The sequence below is a fragment of the Myotis davidii genome, unplaced genomic scaffold (genome assembly GCF_000327345.1).
Source record: "Myotis davidii unplaced genomic scaffold, ASM32734v1 scaffold233, whole genome shotgun sequence".
Taxonomy (NCBI): domain Eukaryota; kingdom Metazoa; phylum Chordata; class Mammalia; order Chiroptera; family Vespertilionidae; genus Myotis; species Myotis davidii.
In genome coordinates, this window is record NW_006285917.1 from 29,575 (window position 1) to 48,208 (window position 18,634).

General features: G+C 52.0%; 2 protein-coding genes across 4 annotated transcripts in view; one reads left to right on the plus strand and one right to left on the minus strand.

Annotated features, from left to right (window-relative positions):
* Positions 1–5,268, plus strand: part of PPP1R1A (protein phosphatase 1 regulatory inhibitor subunit 1A) — an 11,737-nt gene extending 6,469 nt beyond the window's left edge. The window contains exons 5-7 of one of the 2 annotated variants that reach the window (XM_006756928.2): positions 3,524–3,679; positions 4,542–4,648; positions 5,133–5,268. In XM_006756928.2, coding sequence (XP_006756991.1) covers positions 3,524–3,679; positions 4,542–4,648; positions 5,133–5,141 — 272 coding nt within the window. In that variant the 3' untranslated portion in view covers positions 5,142–5,268. The remainder of the gene's footprint in view (positions 1–3,523; positions 3,680–4,541; positions 4,649–5,132) is intronic. The other variant, XM_015559561.1, reaches the window with a different exon arrangement.
* Positions 5,269–6,306: 1,038 nt separating this feature from the next.
* PDE1B (phosphodiesterase 1B) overlaps positions 6,307–18,634 on the minus strand; it is a 47,984-nt gene continuing 35,656 nt past the window's right edge. For both annotated transcript variants that reach the window (XM_015559562.1, XM_006756929.1), the window contains exons 3-16: positions 16,705–16,818; positions 15,689–15,871; positions 15,336–15,402; positions 14,896–15,012; positions 12,526–12,666; positions 12,044–12,144; positions 11,813–11,938; positions 11,590–11,691; positions 10,395–10,515; positions 9,899–9,980; positions 9,441–9,549; positions 8,815–8,945; positions 8,214–8,333; positions 6,307–7,677 (exon numbers count right to left, since the gene is read on the minus strand). In XM_015559562.1, the coding sequence (XP_015415048.1) occupies positions 8,230–8,333; positions 8,815–8,945; positions 9,441–9,549; positions 9,899–9,980; positions 10,395–10,515; positions 11,590–11,691; positions 11,813–11,938; positions 12,044–12,144; positions 12,526–12,666; positions 14,896–15,012; positions 15,336–15,402; positions 15,689–15,871; positions 16,705–16,818 (1,498 nt within the window). In that variant the 3' untranslated portion in view covers positions 6,307–7,677; positions 8,214–8,229. The remainder of the gene's footprint in view (positions 7,678–8,213; positions 8,334–8,814; positions 8,946–9,440; positions 9,550–9,898; positions 9,981–10,394; positions 10,516–11,589; positions 11,692–11,812; positions 11,939–12,043; positions 12,145–12,525; positions 12,667–14,895; positions 15,013–15,335; positions 15,403–15,688; positions 15,872–16,704; positions 16,819–18,634) is intronic.

Genomic DNA, 18,634 nt, shown 5'->3' on the forward strand with positions numbered 1-18,634 from the left:
AGTGGCCACACCCCCTTCAGGGTATGGATCCCCGCTGGGGTGCCTGGCCAGCCTGGGTGAGGGGCTGAGGGATATTTGCAGGCTGGTCACAGCCCCTTCGGGGTGGGGGTCCCTGCTGGGGTGCCTGGCCACCCTGGGTGAGGGGCTGACGGCTTTTTGCAGGTTGGCCACACCCCCTTCAGAGAGGGGGTCCCCACTGGGGTGCCTGGCCAGCCTGGGTGAGAGGCTGAGGGATATTTGCAGGCTGGTCACAGCCCCTTCGGGGTGGGGGTCCCTGCTGGGGTGCCTGGCCAGCCTGGGTGAGGGGCTGACGGCTTTTTGCAGGTTGGCCACACCCCCTTTGGGGTGGAGGTCCCTGCTGGGCTGCCTGGCCAGCCTGGGTGAGGGGCTGACAGCTGTTTTCAGGTTGGCCACAGCCCCTCCAGGGTGGGGGTCCCCCCTGGGGTACCTGGCCAGCCTGGGTGAGGGGCTGATGGCTGTTTGCAGGCTGGCCAAGCCCCCCACCAGGGACCCTCACCCCATAAGGGTGTGGCCATCCTGAGTGAGGGACTAATGGCTGTTTGCAGGCTGGTCACAGCCCCTTTAGGGTAGGGGTCCCCGCCAGGGTGTCTGGCCAGCCTGGATGAGGGGCTGATGGCTGTTTGCAGGCTGGCCACAGCCCCGAGCCACCCAAGCTCCCAGTGGAGGCTGACTGGAAGCAGGGATCTGGGAATTATTTAGCTTCTATAATGGAAACTTTGTTGCCTTTTGTGGAGGCCAGAGCAGGTGAGAAGCTTGGCTTCCTCCATCGCCGGGGCAATCAAGCCTCCTGCTTGCTCCAGCTCCATGGCTGCTGGCCGCAATCTTGGTTGGGTTAATTTGCAGATAGTCACCCTGATAGGCTGGTGGGCATGGCTTGAGCATAGCAAAAGTACAGTCAATTAGCATCTTTGTCTTTTATTAGTGTAGATTGGTTTCAGGTATACATCATAGCAGTTAAACATTTATATAATTTATGAAGTTATCCCCCTGATAATTTCAGTACCCACCTGGAACCATGCATAGTTATTACAATATTATTGACTATTTCCTTTGCTGTATTTTACATCTCCATGACTATTTTGTAACTATCAATTTTTACTTCTTTATCACTTCACCTTTTTCACCTGCCCCCCCAAATCCCCTCCCATTTGTCAACCATCACTTTATTCTCTGTATCCATGAGTCTGTTTCTGTTTTGTTTGTTCATTTATTTCTTTCAATTCCATATGTAAGTGAAATCATATGATATTTGTCTTTATATGACTTATTTCATTTAGTATAATGTCCTTTAGGTCCACCCATGTTGCCACAAATGGTAAAATTTCATTCTTTTTTATGGCCAAGTAATGTTCCATTGTGTATTTGTACCACATCTTTATCTAATCATCTATTGCTGGGCACTTAAATTGCTTCTATATCTTGGCTATCCTATATAATAAAAGGGCAATATGCAAATTAACGCTAATGGTGGAACAACTGGGAACAACCAGTCGCTATGATGTGCACTGACCACCAGGGGGCAAATGCTCAACACAGGAGCTGCTCCCTGGTGGTCAGTGCGTTTCCACAGGGGGAGCACCGCTCAGCCAGAAGCCAGCTCACGGGAGCCTCTCCCACCTCCGCAGCAGCACTAAGGATGTCCCCATAGGGAGCAGGCCTAAGCCATCTGTCAGACATCCCCCAACGGGTCCCAGGCTGCCAGAGGGATGTCTGACTTCCAACTTAGGCCCCATCCCCTGGGGAGCAGGCCTAAGCCAGCAGGTGGACATCCCCTGAAGAGTCCCAAGCTGCCAGAGGGATGTCTGACTGCCAGCTTAGATCCATCCCCTGGGGAGCAGGCCTAAGCTGGTAGGTGGACATCCCCAAGGGGCCCCAGACTGCAAGAGGGCACAGACCGGGCTGAGGAACCTCCCTCCCCCCGCCCCCCCCCACCAGCAAGTGCACAAATTTCCATGCACCGAGCCTCTAGTTGTAAATAATGGTGCAATGAACAAAGGGGTGCCTATATCTTTCAAATTAGTGTTTTAGATTCCTTCAGATAGGTACCCAGAAATAAAATCTCTGGGTTGTAAGACAGTTTCACATTTAAATTTTTGAGGACCCTTCATACTGTTTTCCACGGTGGCTGCACTAATCTACATTCCCACCAACAGTGCAAGAGGGTTCTCTTTTTTCCACATCCTCACCAACACTCATTGTTGGTTGATTTATTGATGATAGCTATTCTGACAGGTGTGAGGTGATATTTCATTGAGGTTTTAATTTGCATTTTTCTGATTATTAGTGACATTGAGCATCTTCTCATGTATCTATTTGCCATCTGTATATCCTCTTTGAAGAAATGTCTATCACGTCCTCTGCCCATTTTTTAATTGGATTGTTTGGGGTTGTTTTTGGTGTTGAGTTGTATGAGTTCTTTGTAAATTTTGGATAGTAACCCCTTATCGGATGTATCACTAGTAAATATCTTCTCGCATTCAGCAGGTTGTCTTTTCATTTTGTTGATAGTTTCCTTTGCTGTGCCAAAACTTTTTAGTTTGTAGTCCCATTTGTTTGTTTTTTCTTTTGTTTCTCTTGCCTATGTAGATATATCAGAAAAATATATATATATATATATTACTAAGAGCAATGTTAGAGAGTTTATGCCTATGTTTTCTTCTAGTTTTATGGTTTTGGGTCTTACATTTAAATCTTTGATCTATTTTGAGTTTATTATTTTATATGGTGTAAGAAGGTGATCTAGTTTTGTGGGGGAGGGGTGTTTTTTTTGGGGGGGTGCATGTATCTGTCCAGTTTTCCCAGCATCATTTATTGAATAGACTAATTTTACCCCACTGTGTGTTCTTGCCCCCTTTGTCATATATTTATTGACCATATAGGTGTGAGTTTATTTCTGGCCTCTCTATTCTTTTCCATTGGTCTGTGTGTCTCTTTTTATGCCAGCACCATGCTGTTTTAATTTCAAATATTTTTTACTCTAACTTGAGTCTTTTCTCCTGCCCCCAAGGGAGGCCAAGTATCCCAACAAGTTAGAGCCTTTTGTTCTTAAAGGCTCTTCCCTACCCTTTTCTTATTGTTTAAAAAAAAAAGGTTTTTATTGATTTGAGAGCGAGAGGAAGGGATAGGGAGAAAGAGAGAGAGAAACATCAATGTAAGAAAGAAACATCGATCGGTTGCCTCCTATATGCACCCCGACTGGAGATCAAACTTGCAACCAGGGTATGTGCACTGACTGACCTGGAATTGAACCAGCAGCCTTTCGGAACAGTGCTCAACCAACTGAGCCACGCCGGCCAGAGCACCTTTCTTACCTTTGAAGGAAATATGTCTTATTGTCTAGCTTTAGTCCCTCCTAATTGCCTAGCGAATGTCCCTCCTTGTTCAGATCACAGGGCATGACAGTGTGTGATGGCCAGTTAGTGTGGTTGTTGAAGCTGAGTGTTCACAAAGGAGGCTCTGGGCAGTCATGTCCAATGTTCCCTCCCTTTCTCTGCATCCCCAGAGCTTCAGATGATGGTTGAACATCACCTGGGGCAACAGCAGCAGGGAGAGGAGCCTGAGGGAGCCGCTGGGAGCAAAGAGACCCAGGAGACGTGCCCACCTAAGACCACAGACACAGAAGCGGAGTCAAGACTGGGCGCCTCTGGGAAAGCACAAAGTACGTTCCAGCCCAGGAAGAGGCAGCCTATTGTGGGGAGGAGTCTAGTAATAGCCAGAAACTATCTTCAGAATATGGATGTATCTGCACGTATTGCATGTATTTGCATCTCTTCATCTTTCCTTACCAAATGACCCAACCCTTCCCAACTGGCCATCAGAGCTCCCTGTTGTGGCTGAATGTGGGGAGCCCATCATAATGGGCACAGCATTCATAGGCTAGAGTCCCAGCTCTGCCTCTTTCCCAGCCCAGAGGCCTCGAGCAACTAAACCTCCGTCTATAAAATGATAATGATGGTGCCTGATTCACTGGTAGTTTGTGAAAATTAAATGAACCTGCCCAGTAACTGGCACATACAAAGCATGCAGTTAAGTGGAAACTGCTGGGGGTACTGTTAATACATGTTCATAGTCCCTTATCCTAATTAGTCCAGAAGTCAGAATTTTTCCAATTTTGTGAAGGTGATACAGTATGTATACTGTATATTATATAGTATCCCCAGGAGAGCACCCTGTAATCAGACACATTAATATTTCTACAGTGAAATGAACTATCCCACTAAGTGGGATAAGTAGCTTCATATCAGTTCAGGTCAGATTGAGCCACACATTGAGACTGTACCCAAATTTGAAAACTTTTTTGGAGGGTTTTTTTCTTTTTTTCTTTTTTGAAAAAAAAATTAAACATAGTGATTCTATAGTAGGAATTGTACTCAGAGAAAACCCTGTTGGTCTTGGCCAATTGCCCCAGCTTGGTCTTGGCTCCTCTCGGGTCGTTAGAGTATGGGGTAGGGTGAGCACTGCCCTCTCTACCAGCCCTCATGAATACCACCTCTCCTCCCACCCTCATTTTCCCTCCTTAGAGCTTGCAGAATCCACCCCAAAAACTCAGGAGAGGGGCAGTGAGAAACCCAGCACAGAAGAACTCTCAACCCATATACCACCACTGGGTTCCCAGGGAGCCAACTCGGTAAGCTGCCACGGCTGGGCTGTGGGTCTATAGGAGAGCAACTGTGTGGAAGAAAGGTGAGGGCTAAGATCTGGACTCAGGGAGCGGGGAACAGAGCACCAGCTTTAGTCCCTGAAGAGCTAGTCTCTATGGCAAGAGAATGGACAAATGAGAAGCTGCAGCAGCAGGGACTGAGGTTAGACTCTGAATTAGGACTTCCAGCTCCTGGAATAGGTGATGGAAATAGACCATGGGTTTTCTGATAAAGGGCATTGGGAACCCTCAGCTATCCAGGCTGATGAGCAGTGGACCTGCCTGGAGTGGAGACATTGCTGGAATAACGTCGTGAGCTTCGATGTTACAGTCCTCCCTCCCCTGCATAGACTGGACAAGGAGCTGGTGTCAGACATCAGAAATTAGATACTTGACTAACGGGATGATTGGGCAGACCAGCTCGGGAGGAGGCCTCTCACTCACCCTGTCTTTCTGCCCCCTTTCCCCACAGCAGGTCTGAGGATGAAGGAGAGATCCTGGGTACACGCCTGCAGCTGGGAGTGTGTGGACACTGGATTTGTTTCTTATTTCTTCACTTTGGGGAAAATCTCATTTTTAAAAAGTGATAAATTTGGTGTTAGATCCTTGGTATTTTCCTTCTTTCCCGACTTGGAGAATCTTTTCCCTCTCCCCTCTTGTCCTGCCCTCTCTACCCTGTGCCCAGTTGCCAATGGGCAGGAGACTTGAGAAGGGGGTTCTTCCCCATCCCTGCCTTATTTGCTGCGGGAAGAGGAATGGGGGTCAGATAGATGGGAGGACTTAATTCCAGGGTACCAAGAGGAAAGAATGACCCCAGGTTCTCTTTTCCTACTGAATGGATATCGCCACCTGGCCGGCTTCCCTGCAGCTGCGAGCCTTGGAGCTCTAAGGCCAGCCTAACTGTGACTTTGTGTGAGCATCATCTGCTGGACAAAATGGGGAACTGCAGCCTGGCGCGGCCCAAATGCCTCCTCGCCTGCCCTCCAAGCTTCCGTGATTCCCAAACTTCCACCTGTGAGGAGACCACCACCCCTACTCCAACCTATTAGCAAAGGTGTATTGAGAATACAGTGGCTATTATCTAAGAGGCCCTTGCTGGGAATTGGGAAGGTCACTCTGCCCCTTGTCCTAGACACCAAGGGGAGGGGGTAAAAGACAAAAGCTGGGCATAGGTGAGGAAACTTCCTCAGACCCCAAAGCCGGGCCTCTCCTGCCCACTGATTTTGATTTTCCCAGGTAGTGGAGGGGAGAAGGAAGGAAGGAAGGAAGGAAGGAAGGAAGGAAGGAAGGAAGGAAGGAAGGAAGGAAGGAAAGAAGGAAGAAAGGGAAGGGAAGTCTTTCCCCTGGGAGGTCTCAGTTAAGCTTAAAGGAAGGAAAAGAGGGAGGGAGGGAGGGAGGGAAGATTTGTCCCTCCTTAAGGAGCAGTTTAATGGAGAGAAAAAGAACCTCAGACGTGTAAGGTCCCACTTCTGCCCTCCCTACTGTGTGCCCTCAGGCAACATCTCACCTTTCTGGGCCTCAGCTTGCCCACTATATATACATATCAGATAGAACACCGACTGCACCGGATTTTATCAAGCTTAAAGGGACAGTGTATCTGAAGATGCGTGGTGGACTTCCACCAGTGAACACCAAACACAGTCAAGCCTGGTCTCCCTTCTTTATTGATCTCTGACTATATAGCAGGGTTCTGGGAGACCGAGGGCAGGGATGAGTCACATGCGTCTCTGCCCTACTCGGGTGGGGGAGGGGGGACAGGTGGCAGGGTGGCAGGTCTAAGAGACCATGGATATGGACTTCACATGAACAGGGCCCACTGTACAGATGCATGATTGATATTTACGAGAACAAAGGAGAGCAGTCACCTGGACTTGGGCCTTTCCTGGGACAAGGTGGGGTGAGAGGAACCTGAGGAAAGGAAGGGACGGGGGCCTGGGGGGCTCTCTTCAGAGGGCATTACAGCAGTACCCTGAGCCCCTCCCCATCTGCCTTCCTCCCATCCCTCCCCACTGTCACAGAGGAGGGGCCTCTTGGTGCCCGCAGCTGGGCCAGTGCTGGAATGGAGGAGGGGAGGGATCCTCTGGTGGTTAACACAGCATTACTGGATTATACCTCACCCCCATCATGCACCCTTGACCCTGACCCAGCTGGTCTCTCCTGCCTGTGCTCGTAAGATGCATCCTGAAGGGGCTTTGCTGAGGAGACTCAAAGCACGTTACAGACATTGGTCGGATGGGAGGCTCCAGCCCAGGGGAAGGAAGGAGGCAAAGGGCTCAGGCATCAGCCAGGGCAGGTTCCATGTCCCAGACCCAGACCAGTCCCAAGCTCTTAGGGACCCCAGGAAAGACCTGCTCTCAGCCCCTGGTCCTCTTCTCCAGTTGCCATGACAGAATGGGAGGAGGGAAGAAGTAAGGGGTCGAGCTGGGGATGGGGCTGAAGCAGTGCAGGTCTGGGGTAAAGAGGCTGCCCACCCCCCATTCCCAGGCCCTAAAATGATACCATGCCCTGAAGGAGCCCACTCCCCTCCCCACGCATCGGGCTCTGAAACCCCCCAGCTTTCTCTCCTGTTCCAGCCCCTCCCAGGGGAGGAAAAGGGGACCCAGACCTTCCAGCTAAGATCTGGGGTGGGGGGCTGAGGGAACCCCCAAAATTTATTGCTTAGAAACTTGGAGGCAAAAAGGATGGGGGAGGGTCCAGGGGGCTGGCATCTCTGACCCTCCCCCCAAACCCTGGGAAGCCTACAGGAAGCTCCCCTTCCCCAGACATCCATCTGGCCAGGGGGATGGGCACAGTGACCATTGGGAGCCTGAAGTTCTCCAGTCTTGCTGCCGGGAGATTAAAGTATGGCCCAATGGGTGTCGGGTGGGGAGGGGCCCTTCCCCAACCCCACATTCTCTGGCATTTGGCCTTCGGGTGGGTTGTCTCTTCCTCGACCTTCATGCTCCCTTGGAGCAGATGGGGGAGCTAGTCCCGATGGATGGTGCTGATGACATCTAACACTGGGACTCAATGAGGACCTGGGGAAAGACGGGAAGTTTCAGTGCTCGGACCTTTGCCTTTATTTCCAGCCTGACTTACCTTCTCCAAGTCCCGCCCAGATCCCCACTCGGTCCCACAAATAATTGTGCAAAAGAATGCCTTGCAGAAGGGTACTCAGCCAAGGTGTGAGCAGGAGCTGCAATCGAAGTCGTGCCAACCAACCTCACAGAGCCTGTGCCCCAGCTGGTTCCTTTTCCCGAGCCCTCACAAAGGTGCTACCTGGATGGCTCTGGCCTTGCTCAGGCCCCACCCTGCTCTGAAGAGCTACCTGCTTTCCAAATGCAGGGACTGGGACAGAAGAGCTGGGAGGATTTCCTGGCTTCACATTCACACCCTGACTCAGTTCTATGTGTTCACTTCCATCACTCTCCTGCCTGGAAGGAGGGAGGGAGCACCTCACATCCATTGAACCCCAGAGATGACTCTTCAAAATGCCATGTTGGACACCCAACTCTCCCTACTCCCCGCCCAACATCAAGACCCCCCCACCCCCACTCCACCATGACAGGCTCACCTGGGCCAGCCCCAGGCTAGTCCAGATTCCCGTTCTGGTTGTGTTCATCTTGGGCGGGGGAGGGCGGGGCCTCCTCCTCACAGGGGGACAGCTCGTCAATGGACATCTGGTTGGTGATGCCTGCAGAGGGGCATGAAGGAAGCTGAGACCAGACCAAGAAGTAGTTTTCCCCAGAACCAAGGAGTATGTGGAGAAAAGTAAGAGATTCTCATGCATCCTCCTATCTTCAACCCCCGGCCACTTGTGGAGAGCCACTCGGGCCTTCAGATTGCTCATCACAATCTCAACTCCCACATTCAGGAAAGACTCCCAGCCGTGGCCACCAAGTGACCCTAATCTACAGGAGCACCACTCACAGGCTGCAATGTGCATAAGGCCCCTTGGTTGTGGAATATGGCTGTCCCTATTCTCTCTCCAGTTCTCATTCTAGAACAGTTCAGGCCAATTAGCTCGTCAGTCTTTCCTGTCATCTAACTGTAGTCTGATCAGCTCTATTCCCAACTCGGAGTCAACGGCTGCTCCAGGGGCTTGAGGAAAATGGACCTGCTACTACTCCGTTAGCCACCTCCTCCCACGGCTTCGTGCCCACAATGGTACCCACCGCTTGCTGCCTGTTCCTTCCATTTCTGCTTGTTCTCCTGAATGTATTTAGTCCAGGTGGAGCGGAAGCTGATCACATCAGGGTTAGGGTCTCCTACTTCCACATCCAGAGATGGCTGGCGCCACTGAAAGCTAGAAGCAGCCCCCCCCCACCAACTTTAGAGGTGGGACCCAAGCCATTCCAGAACCACCTTCACAGCCCTCAGAGAGGAGGGGATGGAAGGCCAGCAGGAGGCTTAGGGAGCCTCCTTTTTCTCCTCTTCCCTCTGCTAGGTACCTTCCAAGTCCCTGTCCCCCTCCTCCCAGATTTCACCCCTCCCTCTCCACACCTTCCCTTTTACTAGAAGGAAAATAAAAACAAGATTGGCAGAAAGGCAATAAACAGAGCTAATGGGAGAAACAAAAATATGGTGGAGGGAATACAGGTGCAAGCACACGCGTTTGGTCACATGGCCCCATCCTTCCGCCCCTGTGTGTGACACACAGCACAGCGGCTCTCCTGTTTGGAGTAGCCTGCTCCTCCGCCACCCCTTCCATGGCTCTACCTCCTCCCTGGGGGTCCGCCCTCTGTGAGTCTGACTCCCTTCTCCCAGAGCCAGGAGGCTGGGCTACCCCAGTCATCCTCACCTGGGCTGGTTTTTAGACTTGGAGTCATCATCCACCAAGGGCTGGACACTCTTCTCAGCCACATCGGTCAGCACGGAGAATGTGGGCTCCACAATGAAGTCAATGAAACCTGCAGTGCAGAGGGTAACACCATGACAATGTCTTACCTGGAGGGCTGGGTAGTGGATGTGGCCAGCATGGCTGTGACCCGTGTCTGTACGTAAAACAGAGTAACCTATGGCTGAAAAGTTCCCAATGAAGGCAGCCTTTGGGATGATGCATTTGTGACCTCAGAGAACTCCTCCCCACCATTGCACACCCCTGGCCTTCCACCCAGGACCCCACGCCCTAATACAGCAGGCTTGCCTCTATGGGAAGAATGGCTTTGAGGTTGGGACGTGGGGAAGTCCTGGCCCAGGCCTCACACAGCATTCTTTCCCCTTCGCAGTCCTCTCCTCCCTGCGAGAAAGGATACTCACCAATCTGGGACTGTGCCACGAGAGTGGAAGTGCGATCACACAGCGGAGAGAAGGGCAGACCCAGCTCTGCCTCCTTGTCACCCTGGGGGAGAAGACAGGTGGGAAAGCTAGAGCGGGCACCTCAGACTACCAGACCCTGGGTGAAGCTGGGGTGGTACGAGGTGGTTGTGGGAGAAAAGGAATGTCCCCCAGGCACTCAGAGTAGACTTGGAAGGTACCTAGCAGAGGGAAGAGAAGAAGAAGGAGACTCCCTAAGCCTCCTGCTGGTCTTCCATGCCCTCCACTCTGAGTGCCTGTGACCTGGAAATGAGTGATAGGCAAACAGGATGCACCTCTCATTAACCACTGTTCAGCTCTTAGGACAATGACAGTTTATCCCCCAGGTTTGGGGTCAGGTCAGGAGCTGCAGGTTGCTAAATGAAGGTCTGGAGTGGGAGTATGGAAAACCAAGCGAAAGAAGGACCATGGGCAGGGGGTGGGCAAGGATGCCTGGTACCTGGCGGAAGAATTCCTCCATGAGAGCCTTGGTCCAGCGGCTGTGAACTGACCACTGCTTGGTCGGATGGCTGATGTCTGCAGCATGGAGCAGTAGAGACAGGGCCTTGGACTTGTCAATCCTGGTCAAGGCAGATGGCGAGAGAAGGGAGACTGGGCTTTTAGGAAAAGGAAATGTGGACCATTCCTAACTCCCCATCACATGCCCTCTCTCAGGTCCTCTCAGGTAACTTCAAACACTCTCTAAGGATATACACAAGCAAGCAAGCAAGCGCACACACACACACGTACACACACACACACACACACAGCAAGCAGCCCAGGCTCTTAGAAGCAGAGGTCTGGGTTCAATCCTCACTACACCTATCACACACTAGCTGTGTGACACAGAGAAAGTTACTTAAATTTGCTGTATTTCATTTTCCTCAGTCCTAAGTGGAAATAATAGCAGAATCTGCTACATAGAATTGTTCTGAGAATTAAATGGCATGCTATATAAAAGTATTTAGAAAAGTGTCTGGCACATAGTGAGTACTCAGTAGATGTTATCTATAATTATTATTATTATAATTATTATTTTCTAACAATGAGCTGTGCTCTGACACAGCACATTCTCCCACACGTAGGCACACTAGCACACACCTTCAGGACACACACATAGTCCGTTCTTACACACATTTAGCAACTCCCACACATTTAGACACTCCCACTTTTAAGCAACAGTGGATGTAATTATGGCCTTTATTTTGTGTTTTTGTCTTTTACCTCACATGACTCTCTCAGTAGCCTGCTTATAGTAGGAACTGGTGGCAAGCTGTTGAGGAGGGAGGCATATCATTTTCACATTTCACAGATAAGGGAATGAGTCCAAAAGGATTGAATGGTTTTCCCAGCATTCCAGAGTAAGTCTGCCCTGAAGCTGAGATGATAATGCCCATCTCAGACTCCCAGCCCAAAGTATACCAGCTGCCTAGACTATACCTAAACCCAGGGCCATGTGCACACACATGTCACACACACACACACACACACACACACACACACACACACACACAGAGATACACTCAGCTATCTGGAGCCAGGAGAGCTTCTACATCCAGGTAAAGACTTGGCACGCCAATCACCCATGTGTACGCCCCCCGATTCACACACCCCTTGCTCTGGCCTAGCCCCGGCCACACCCCACCAGATGCCACCTCTCCAGCTGCTGCAAGGCTGTCTTCATGGATTTCACTTGCTGGAAATGGCAAGACATGTCTGTGGCCAAGACCATCTCGATGACCAGGGCCCGCAGCTCCCTGAATGGCAGAACCAGAAGAGTGATTAGCCCCACAGCATGGGTGGCAGGAGGTCCAGGTAGTAGAGAGAGAGTTGGGTAACGGGGTCTTGTAGGGATGCCCACTCCTGGCTTCTGCTCACACAAACTCATCCTTGGTGAGGTTGATGAAAATGTTCATCTCGTCGTCCTGCATCATTCGGAAGACAGAGCTGATGTGGTGGTTCTCCAGCACTGAGCGGTCATTGTACAGGATGGCACATTCTGACCTGCAAAGCCAAAGGTCATCATGGTCAGCCCCTGTTAAATGGAAATTCTGGCCACCTCCCCACTTCCATTCGGCCCCTCCTGCCCTGCCACACCCCGCCCCTCACTTAGTCTGGATGTGGAAGCTGTTGGTAGTGCCTGTGTGCTCATAGTCATGGATGGCTGCTGCAAAGATGATGGCCAAGACTTCAATCTCTGACAGGCAATGCTGGGAGAAAGAGACAGAGGATGGGAGGGGGCCAACCCTCTGAGTCACTGCCCCCAGATCTCCACATACAGGCTAGATCGCTCACACCACCCTTCCATTCTTCAAGGCCAGCTGTTGGGCTAATGCAGCCAGGTTTCTCAGCTCCTGGAATGACCAAAGACCCTCCTCCATTCCAACCTGCAACATTCCCACTGCATCCCAGCACACATGCCGTGAAATTATGGTGCACCCAGGAATTCTGTAGAACAAGTCCAATTTGACTCTGAAAACTGTGATGCCAAAGGAGGAACCAAAGAGAGAAGGAGGGAAATGGGAGTATACATCCCAGTTATGCAGTCATAAAGCCCTCAGTCACAGCAGGGTGATCTCCAGGGCACCTACCACCATCCCTGTGCGGAGCAAGAAGCAGTGGACTGTCTGAGTAACGTCAGCTGCGTGGATCTGGTTGTGGTAAGGGTTCTTGTATTTCCCATAGCCTGTCTCCAAAGCATCCAGGAAAGTCATCAAAAACACAGTGGGAATCTGCAGCAGGAGGGAGGAAATAGCGCTGCGTGGAGGATCTGCAGGAATGGCAGGAGGCCCAGGTCTGAGATCAGCAATGCCATTTTTCTGTAGAAGGCAGCGTGGCACACGCAGAGCACTGGCTCAGCAGTCAGGTGAACCTAGGCTCACATCCTGGCTCTACCACCTGCTGGCTACGCGACCTTGGGCAAGTCACATGCCTCTCTGTGCCTCAGAGACTTAATTGCGAAATGAAGATACCACCTCCCCACTTGAATTTAATGAGATAAGTACAAGGCACTTAGGAAGTGCTCTCTAAAGAGTAACTACAATTATTATTATTTCCCTGGAGATGTTTTTTAAAAGGAAAGACAGTTTCCCTCTACCTTTCAACCACCCACCCCAACCCAATCCAATACCACGGATAAGGGCTCAGAAGCAGGTAAACAATAGGAAGATGTAGAGAGGATCCTTCCAGCCAGATGTAGCTTACCCCCTCCTCTGAAAGCCTCCCCCGACCCAGACACACACAGCTAATCAGTTCCGTCTCTGTCCAGCATATGCCCTTGGGGTATGCCTGCCTCCTTCAAAGGCTCAAGGCTCCTAGAGGGCAGGGCTGGTGTCTGCACCTGTTCCTGGATCGCCTGAGGCAAGGAGGAGAGCAAGGTTCAGGACCTGAGGAAGCTTCTGTAGAGATGAGTGAAAGTGACTAGACACAGAGGACGTGCCACTCATCAATCAGACCCTAATGTCTCCCACCCCCACCCCTGGAGGGCTGTGTCCCAAATTTAGGGAATTTTAAAGGGCTGTTTCCATGACAACTGCCCTTACTGTTTCATTGCCATGGTGTCCCTGGAGAAAAAGGAAGGAGGGGGAGGGGAAGGAAAGGGGAAGGGGGAGAGGACAAGGGAAGGGAAAGGGGAGGGGAGGGCTGGGTGTCAGGAAGGGAATGTGGAGTTTGAGAAGGATAGCTCCAACTGGAGCAAGTGAGTGAACACTAAAGCAATAAGCACTCCCCTCTCTCAGGTTGGGACTGGGGTTGGACCAATCCTAACCTGATGCAATTACTCTTAGGGTCCCCCCAAAACCAGTCCTTCCAGGTAAGGAAGCAGAGTTTAAAAGAAGCTGGTGCCTGGAATATGCCCGAGAACCAGTTTGGAGAAACATGAGCTGGGAAAAGCTGGAGAAAAAGAGGACCCTGCTATTCTCTGGGCAGGATCAAAGGGAAGAAAATAAAACTAAGAAGGACAGGCCTCAGGAAGGCACTGAACAAAATCCCACCTGAGCACCTCGGGAAAGGTCTGGAAGCCCTCTTGGGAGCCCTTGTAAAAGGCGGAGTGGGCGGAGGAAAGGCAGACATGCACAGCGGCCCAGTGGTCCTTACGGTGAAATGGGGCACAGGATGGCAGGATGACCTTTCAAAATCCTCTGGAGGGGCCCCTCAACCACACTCCCTTCACCCACTCCCACCCGACATGGGCCCTCAGAACACATGGTTTCCTTTGCGCTGACATCTATTGCCCACCCCCCCTAAGTCCCCACTGCGACTCTTCAACACCCCTCACCCTCTACTTCCAACTGTGGTTTTCCACGTGGAAATGTTTTTTTCCAGCCTCTATTCCCAAAAAACATTCCCTCCTGGCACAGGATGTGGAGAGGACTTTAATCCTGTATTCTTCTTGGCTGGCCAAGCTGAGGAGCAAATGGAGTTCACACACCCTCCCTCCCCTCACACAGTCCTACCCAGCACTGCCAAGAGCTGATCCTCTCCATAAAATTCCTTGGACAGAGACTAGCACTAGGTGGGAGAGCCGGGTGGCTGTGGCCAATTTTATCCCCTCCCCCTGCTCCCAAGCACATGGAGAGACTCTAGTCCCAAAGGACTGACAGCATCTGGACTTTAGGCCTCTGGTGTCCACAGGCAGGAGGCAGGACAGCTGAAAGGAGGAGGTGAACGGCGAACCAGCCTGGAGAGGTCAAGTTAGAGGGAAAGAACGCAAAAGGGAGAGAACAGAATCCTGGGCTAGACAGTTACAGACCTAGAACCTTAGCCTAGGGCGCAAAATAAGGTCAGAGGCTGGGACTGCAGCAAGTGAAAGAAAGGCTGGACTGGAGTGGGCAGGAGGAGACTCCCCTGATGGTGGGACTAAGTGAGAGATCCTATGGAATCTACTGGTTGGGAATCTTCTAGAACAGGAGTAATGGGCGTGGAGAATCATGCCCAAAGGCGGGAATAGGATATGACCCAACCTTAAAGCGGCTGATGAGGTTATGCCGCGTCAGCAACTCAAATGCAATGGTCCTCAGAGCGTGGTCATCGGCTGCCCGGTTCAAGGAAAAGACATCAAAGCACCAGAGGTCCAGGTTCTGTGGAGAAGCAACAGAGTAGGAGGGAGACACCCAGGGGGCTCCCAGCAGCAGCGTAGAGGGCTTCCCCACGGTTACAGAGCCTTGGGAAGCAGTACACAGGAGGTGGTGAAGTGGGCTTCTTCCTTCCTTCCCGGACATCCTCCGTGTTACACAAAGAGGCAGGAGTTTGCCTCTGGAGTGGGCACACGTTGTTTTGAGGAACATGAGGACAGTACTTAAAAGGGAAGGCAAAAAACACCCCCTAAATAGAGTCTGGAAGTCCCAACGACTATTTCCACCTCCTCACCCCGACCTTCTCTTTCCCGGAAACCCAGGATCACCTTGAGACAGTTGAGGACCGCAGTGGAGTAGGAGGGGCCCACGGAGGTGTACGTTCTCCGGAACATCCTAGGGGAAAACAGTGGAAAGAGGCCCAGGTGTGAAGGTCTGTGGGGTGGGGTTTGATCAGTTGGACATGTGGGGCCAATACCACTGGCGGGACCTGGAGGACCAGGGTGGCTGGGGACGAGGGACAGGACTACAGGCAGAGGGAGGCGGGGCCTGGAGGACCAGGGTGGCTGGGGACGAGGGACAGGACTACAGGCAGAGGGAGGCGGGGCCTGGAGGACCAGGGTGGCTGGGGACGAGGGACAGGACTAGAGGCAGAGGGAGGCCGGTGGCGGGCGAGCCTCACCGCTCCACGAAGATCCCAGCCTGCACGGCGTGCACGATGCTGCGGAACTTGGGCTTCTCCTCCGCTCGGCGGCCTTTGGCTCGGGTCTGCTGGGTGAAGGTGGAGGCCAGCCAGTCCCGCACCTCGGAAGGCACAGCGTCCGACCGCAGCTCCTGAAGCTCATCCTCTGTGTCCAAGATTTGCCTGAGGCACCAGAGGGCATCAAAGAGGAAAGACAAGAAGTGCCTCCACAACCCAGGGACCCTGGGCCCGGCCACACCGCACCCTCAGCAACGCTCAGGCCAGCTCTCTCCCTTCTCCTGCTCTTCTCTCTGTCTTTTTCTTTCTGTTTCTCTAGCTCATGTCCCCAGTCATAACACCGGTCACCGCGTGAGGTCGTGAGCATCCCAGCTCTGGAAGTGTCCAAGCAGACACTGGAATACCACCCGTCAGGGATGCTAGCGACCAGCAGTCGCCACATTTAAAACGTAAAAAAAGAAAAACCATGAAATTCATTTTAATGATAAACTGTCCTTAACCTAATACACCCAAAATATTGTCATTTCGATGTGGAACCAATATAACATATACTGATGAGATATTTTACATTCTCTTTTCTAAGTCTTGGAAGTCCAGCATGTATTTTACAAATACATATGCGTCTCAGTTCACAGTTGCCATATTTCAAGTCTCAATGGCCACATGAGGCTAGTGGCTCCCACACTGGGCAGTGCAGGGCCTGAGGGATGGACGCTGGGACCAGATGAGCTTTAAAGGCAACAGTCTTCTCTCCTTCTTGACACCTGTTTGCCTCTGTCTCTATAACTCTGTGTCTGTTTCTCTGCCTCTTTATCTCTGCAGTATTTCTACCTATAGCTCTGCCCATCTCACCCTTCCTTCCTACTCTGACCCCAGCACAGGTCTCTGCACCAGCTTCCTCTGACCCCCAGGGTCTGGGCTACTGTGTCTGTCTGGTATCTTCCTCCTCCGTGGGTAGGTCTCTCCCTGCCCAGCATCTCCACTGTCACCACTCTCACCGCGTCTCATCTATGTAGACGGCCTCCAGCAGGGACGCTGTGTACTCCAGGTTTTTCTTCAGCTCCTCAATGTTGACCTCCCCATTCTCCAACTGCTTCACCATGTAGCGTAGCCTGGGAAGGGGCGGGGGACACAGACATCCTGCTTAGGCACTGCTACCTTGTCATGTGGGCAGGATACCTTTGGTCTTCCATAAATCATTGATCATTCTAACAGTAAGACTAATAGCAGCTAATGTTTTTCATCTCAGGCTACTGCCACTGACCATATTAAATGTATCTATACCGCCACCCCCACCCAGGTGTAATTCCAGGCTTTTCCTGACTCCCTTGTCCCCATCCATCTCTGATTTACCTCTTAACACTCCCCTTTAGTCAGTGTTTCCTGAACATTCTTGTTCGGACTGCCGGGGCTCAGCAGAATTAGGCAGGTACAAGCCCCTGGGGGGAAGTTTTGGGGATGGCCTGTTTCATAGTCTGAATAACCAAGCGCCGAAACTGCTTATTCCCCCCATGAAAGAGGGCTCTGGGATCAACAGAGAGCAAAAGAGGACCCAAGATTCTCTCACTGTGTCTCTAGGTCATGATGGGGAGGGAGGTACATGTCCACAGCCCCTCTGTCCCCCGCAGGATGGCAAAGACGCAGAACAAAGAGCAATCTGAGTGCTTTCTCCTGGCCTCACTCCATCCAGGCAGAGCTAATGGATTATGATTCCAGAATCCATCAACCAGGACAAAGCAGGATTAACCCCTGCCTGCCCGGGGCAGTACCAGAGAGAACCTCTGGCAAAGGGTGACCCATCCCGTACCACAGCCCTGCAGCAGCTCCCCCAGAGCAAGAGTGGTGGGCATGGGGCATGGGGTCTCAGTTACTGAATGTGTTGCCTGAAGGGACAATCCCCCACAGTTTGCACTCACGAATTCTGGGGGTTGGTGATTAACTGGGAGGCTTCTTAGAAGTCTGTTGAGTCCAGCCCAGGCAGTCACAAAGCAAACAATGCTTTCTGCCTTCATGGTGATGTTACAAAAAAGCAATTAAACTTTCCCCTTTGCTCCTTCCTCCAGCCCTGCCCTGCCAGCCCCACCAAAATGGGGGTGAAATGGTGGCCACCTCAATTCCCCACTGAGAGGGGGTTTAGAAACCCAAGGCCACCCTCTGAGTCAGGGAGCAGAGGAGAATGAGTCAGGGACCAGAGGCTGAAATTAGCATCAATTCCCAGGGACGCTGGGGGAGGAAGAACAATGGCATTCGTGACGGAAAGCAGCTCTAGAATCCTGGGGTCTCAGCAGCTCTGGAAGAGGGGTGCCCAAAACAGCCAGCCCAGGAAGCATCACCGGCCAACTCTCACCTGGCTGAAGACCTGTCTGCACATGGGGCAGGAGGGAAAGCAGGGAGATGGGAGGTGACACTGCAGCCTCCTAGGGACGAGGGGGGGCGGGGGGCGCTGCTTCAAATCCCACCTCCAGCCCTTCTGCTGCACCCCCTCCATGTGCAAACAGTGGGTCACTGATAGAGGCTGAGTTCAGTAAAGCTCAGACACAGCTGGGAGTTCAGTAGAAACAGAAAAGGCTTTCCAGCCAATGAGCTAGAAAGGGGGACCTGAGCAGGCATCTCCCAGAGTGACCCCCAGCCATCGCAGAACAAAAAGGTACACTCTGTTGCCTTTGGGGCCCAGGCTCAAGCCAGGCTTCCCCCTCCTGGTCAGTCCCTGTGGCCAGGGGCCCTCAAATCTGGGGACCCACAACCTAGGAAGAAAGGCCTCTGGTCCCACCTCCCCCCAGATGCCTGTCCTAGCCCTAATTTCCCACTTTGGTCAGCCCTTTTTACAACCAAACGCTCTGCCCCTAGAGGTCAATGCCCTCCGCCAAAGTTTTTTCCTCCACCCGCCTCTCAAAACACACATCTCAGCGCAGACTCCCACAGTGAAGA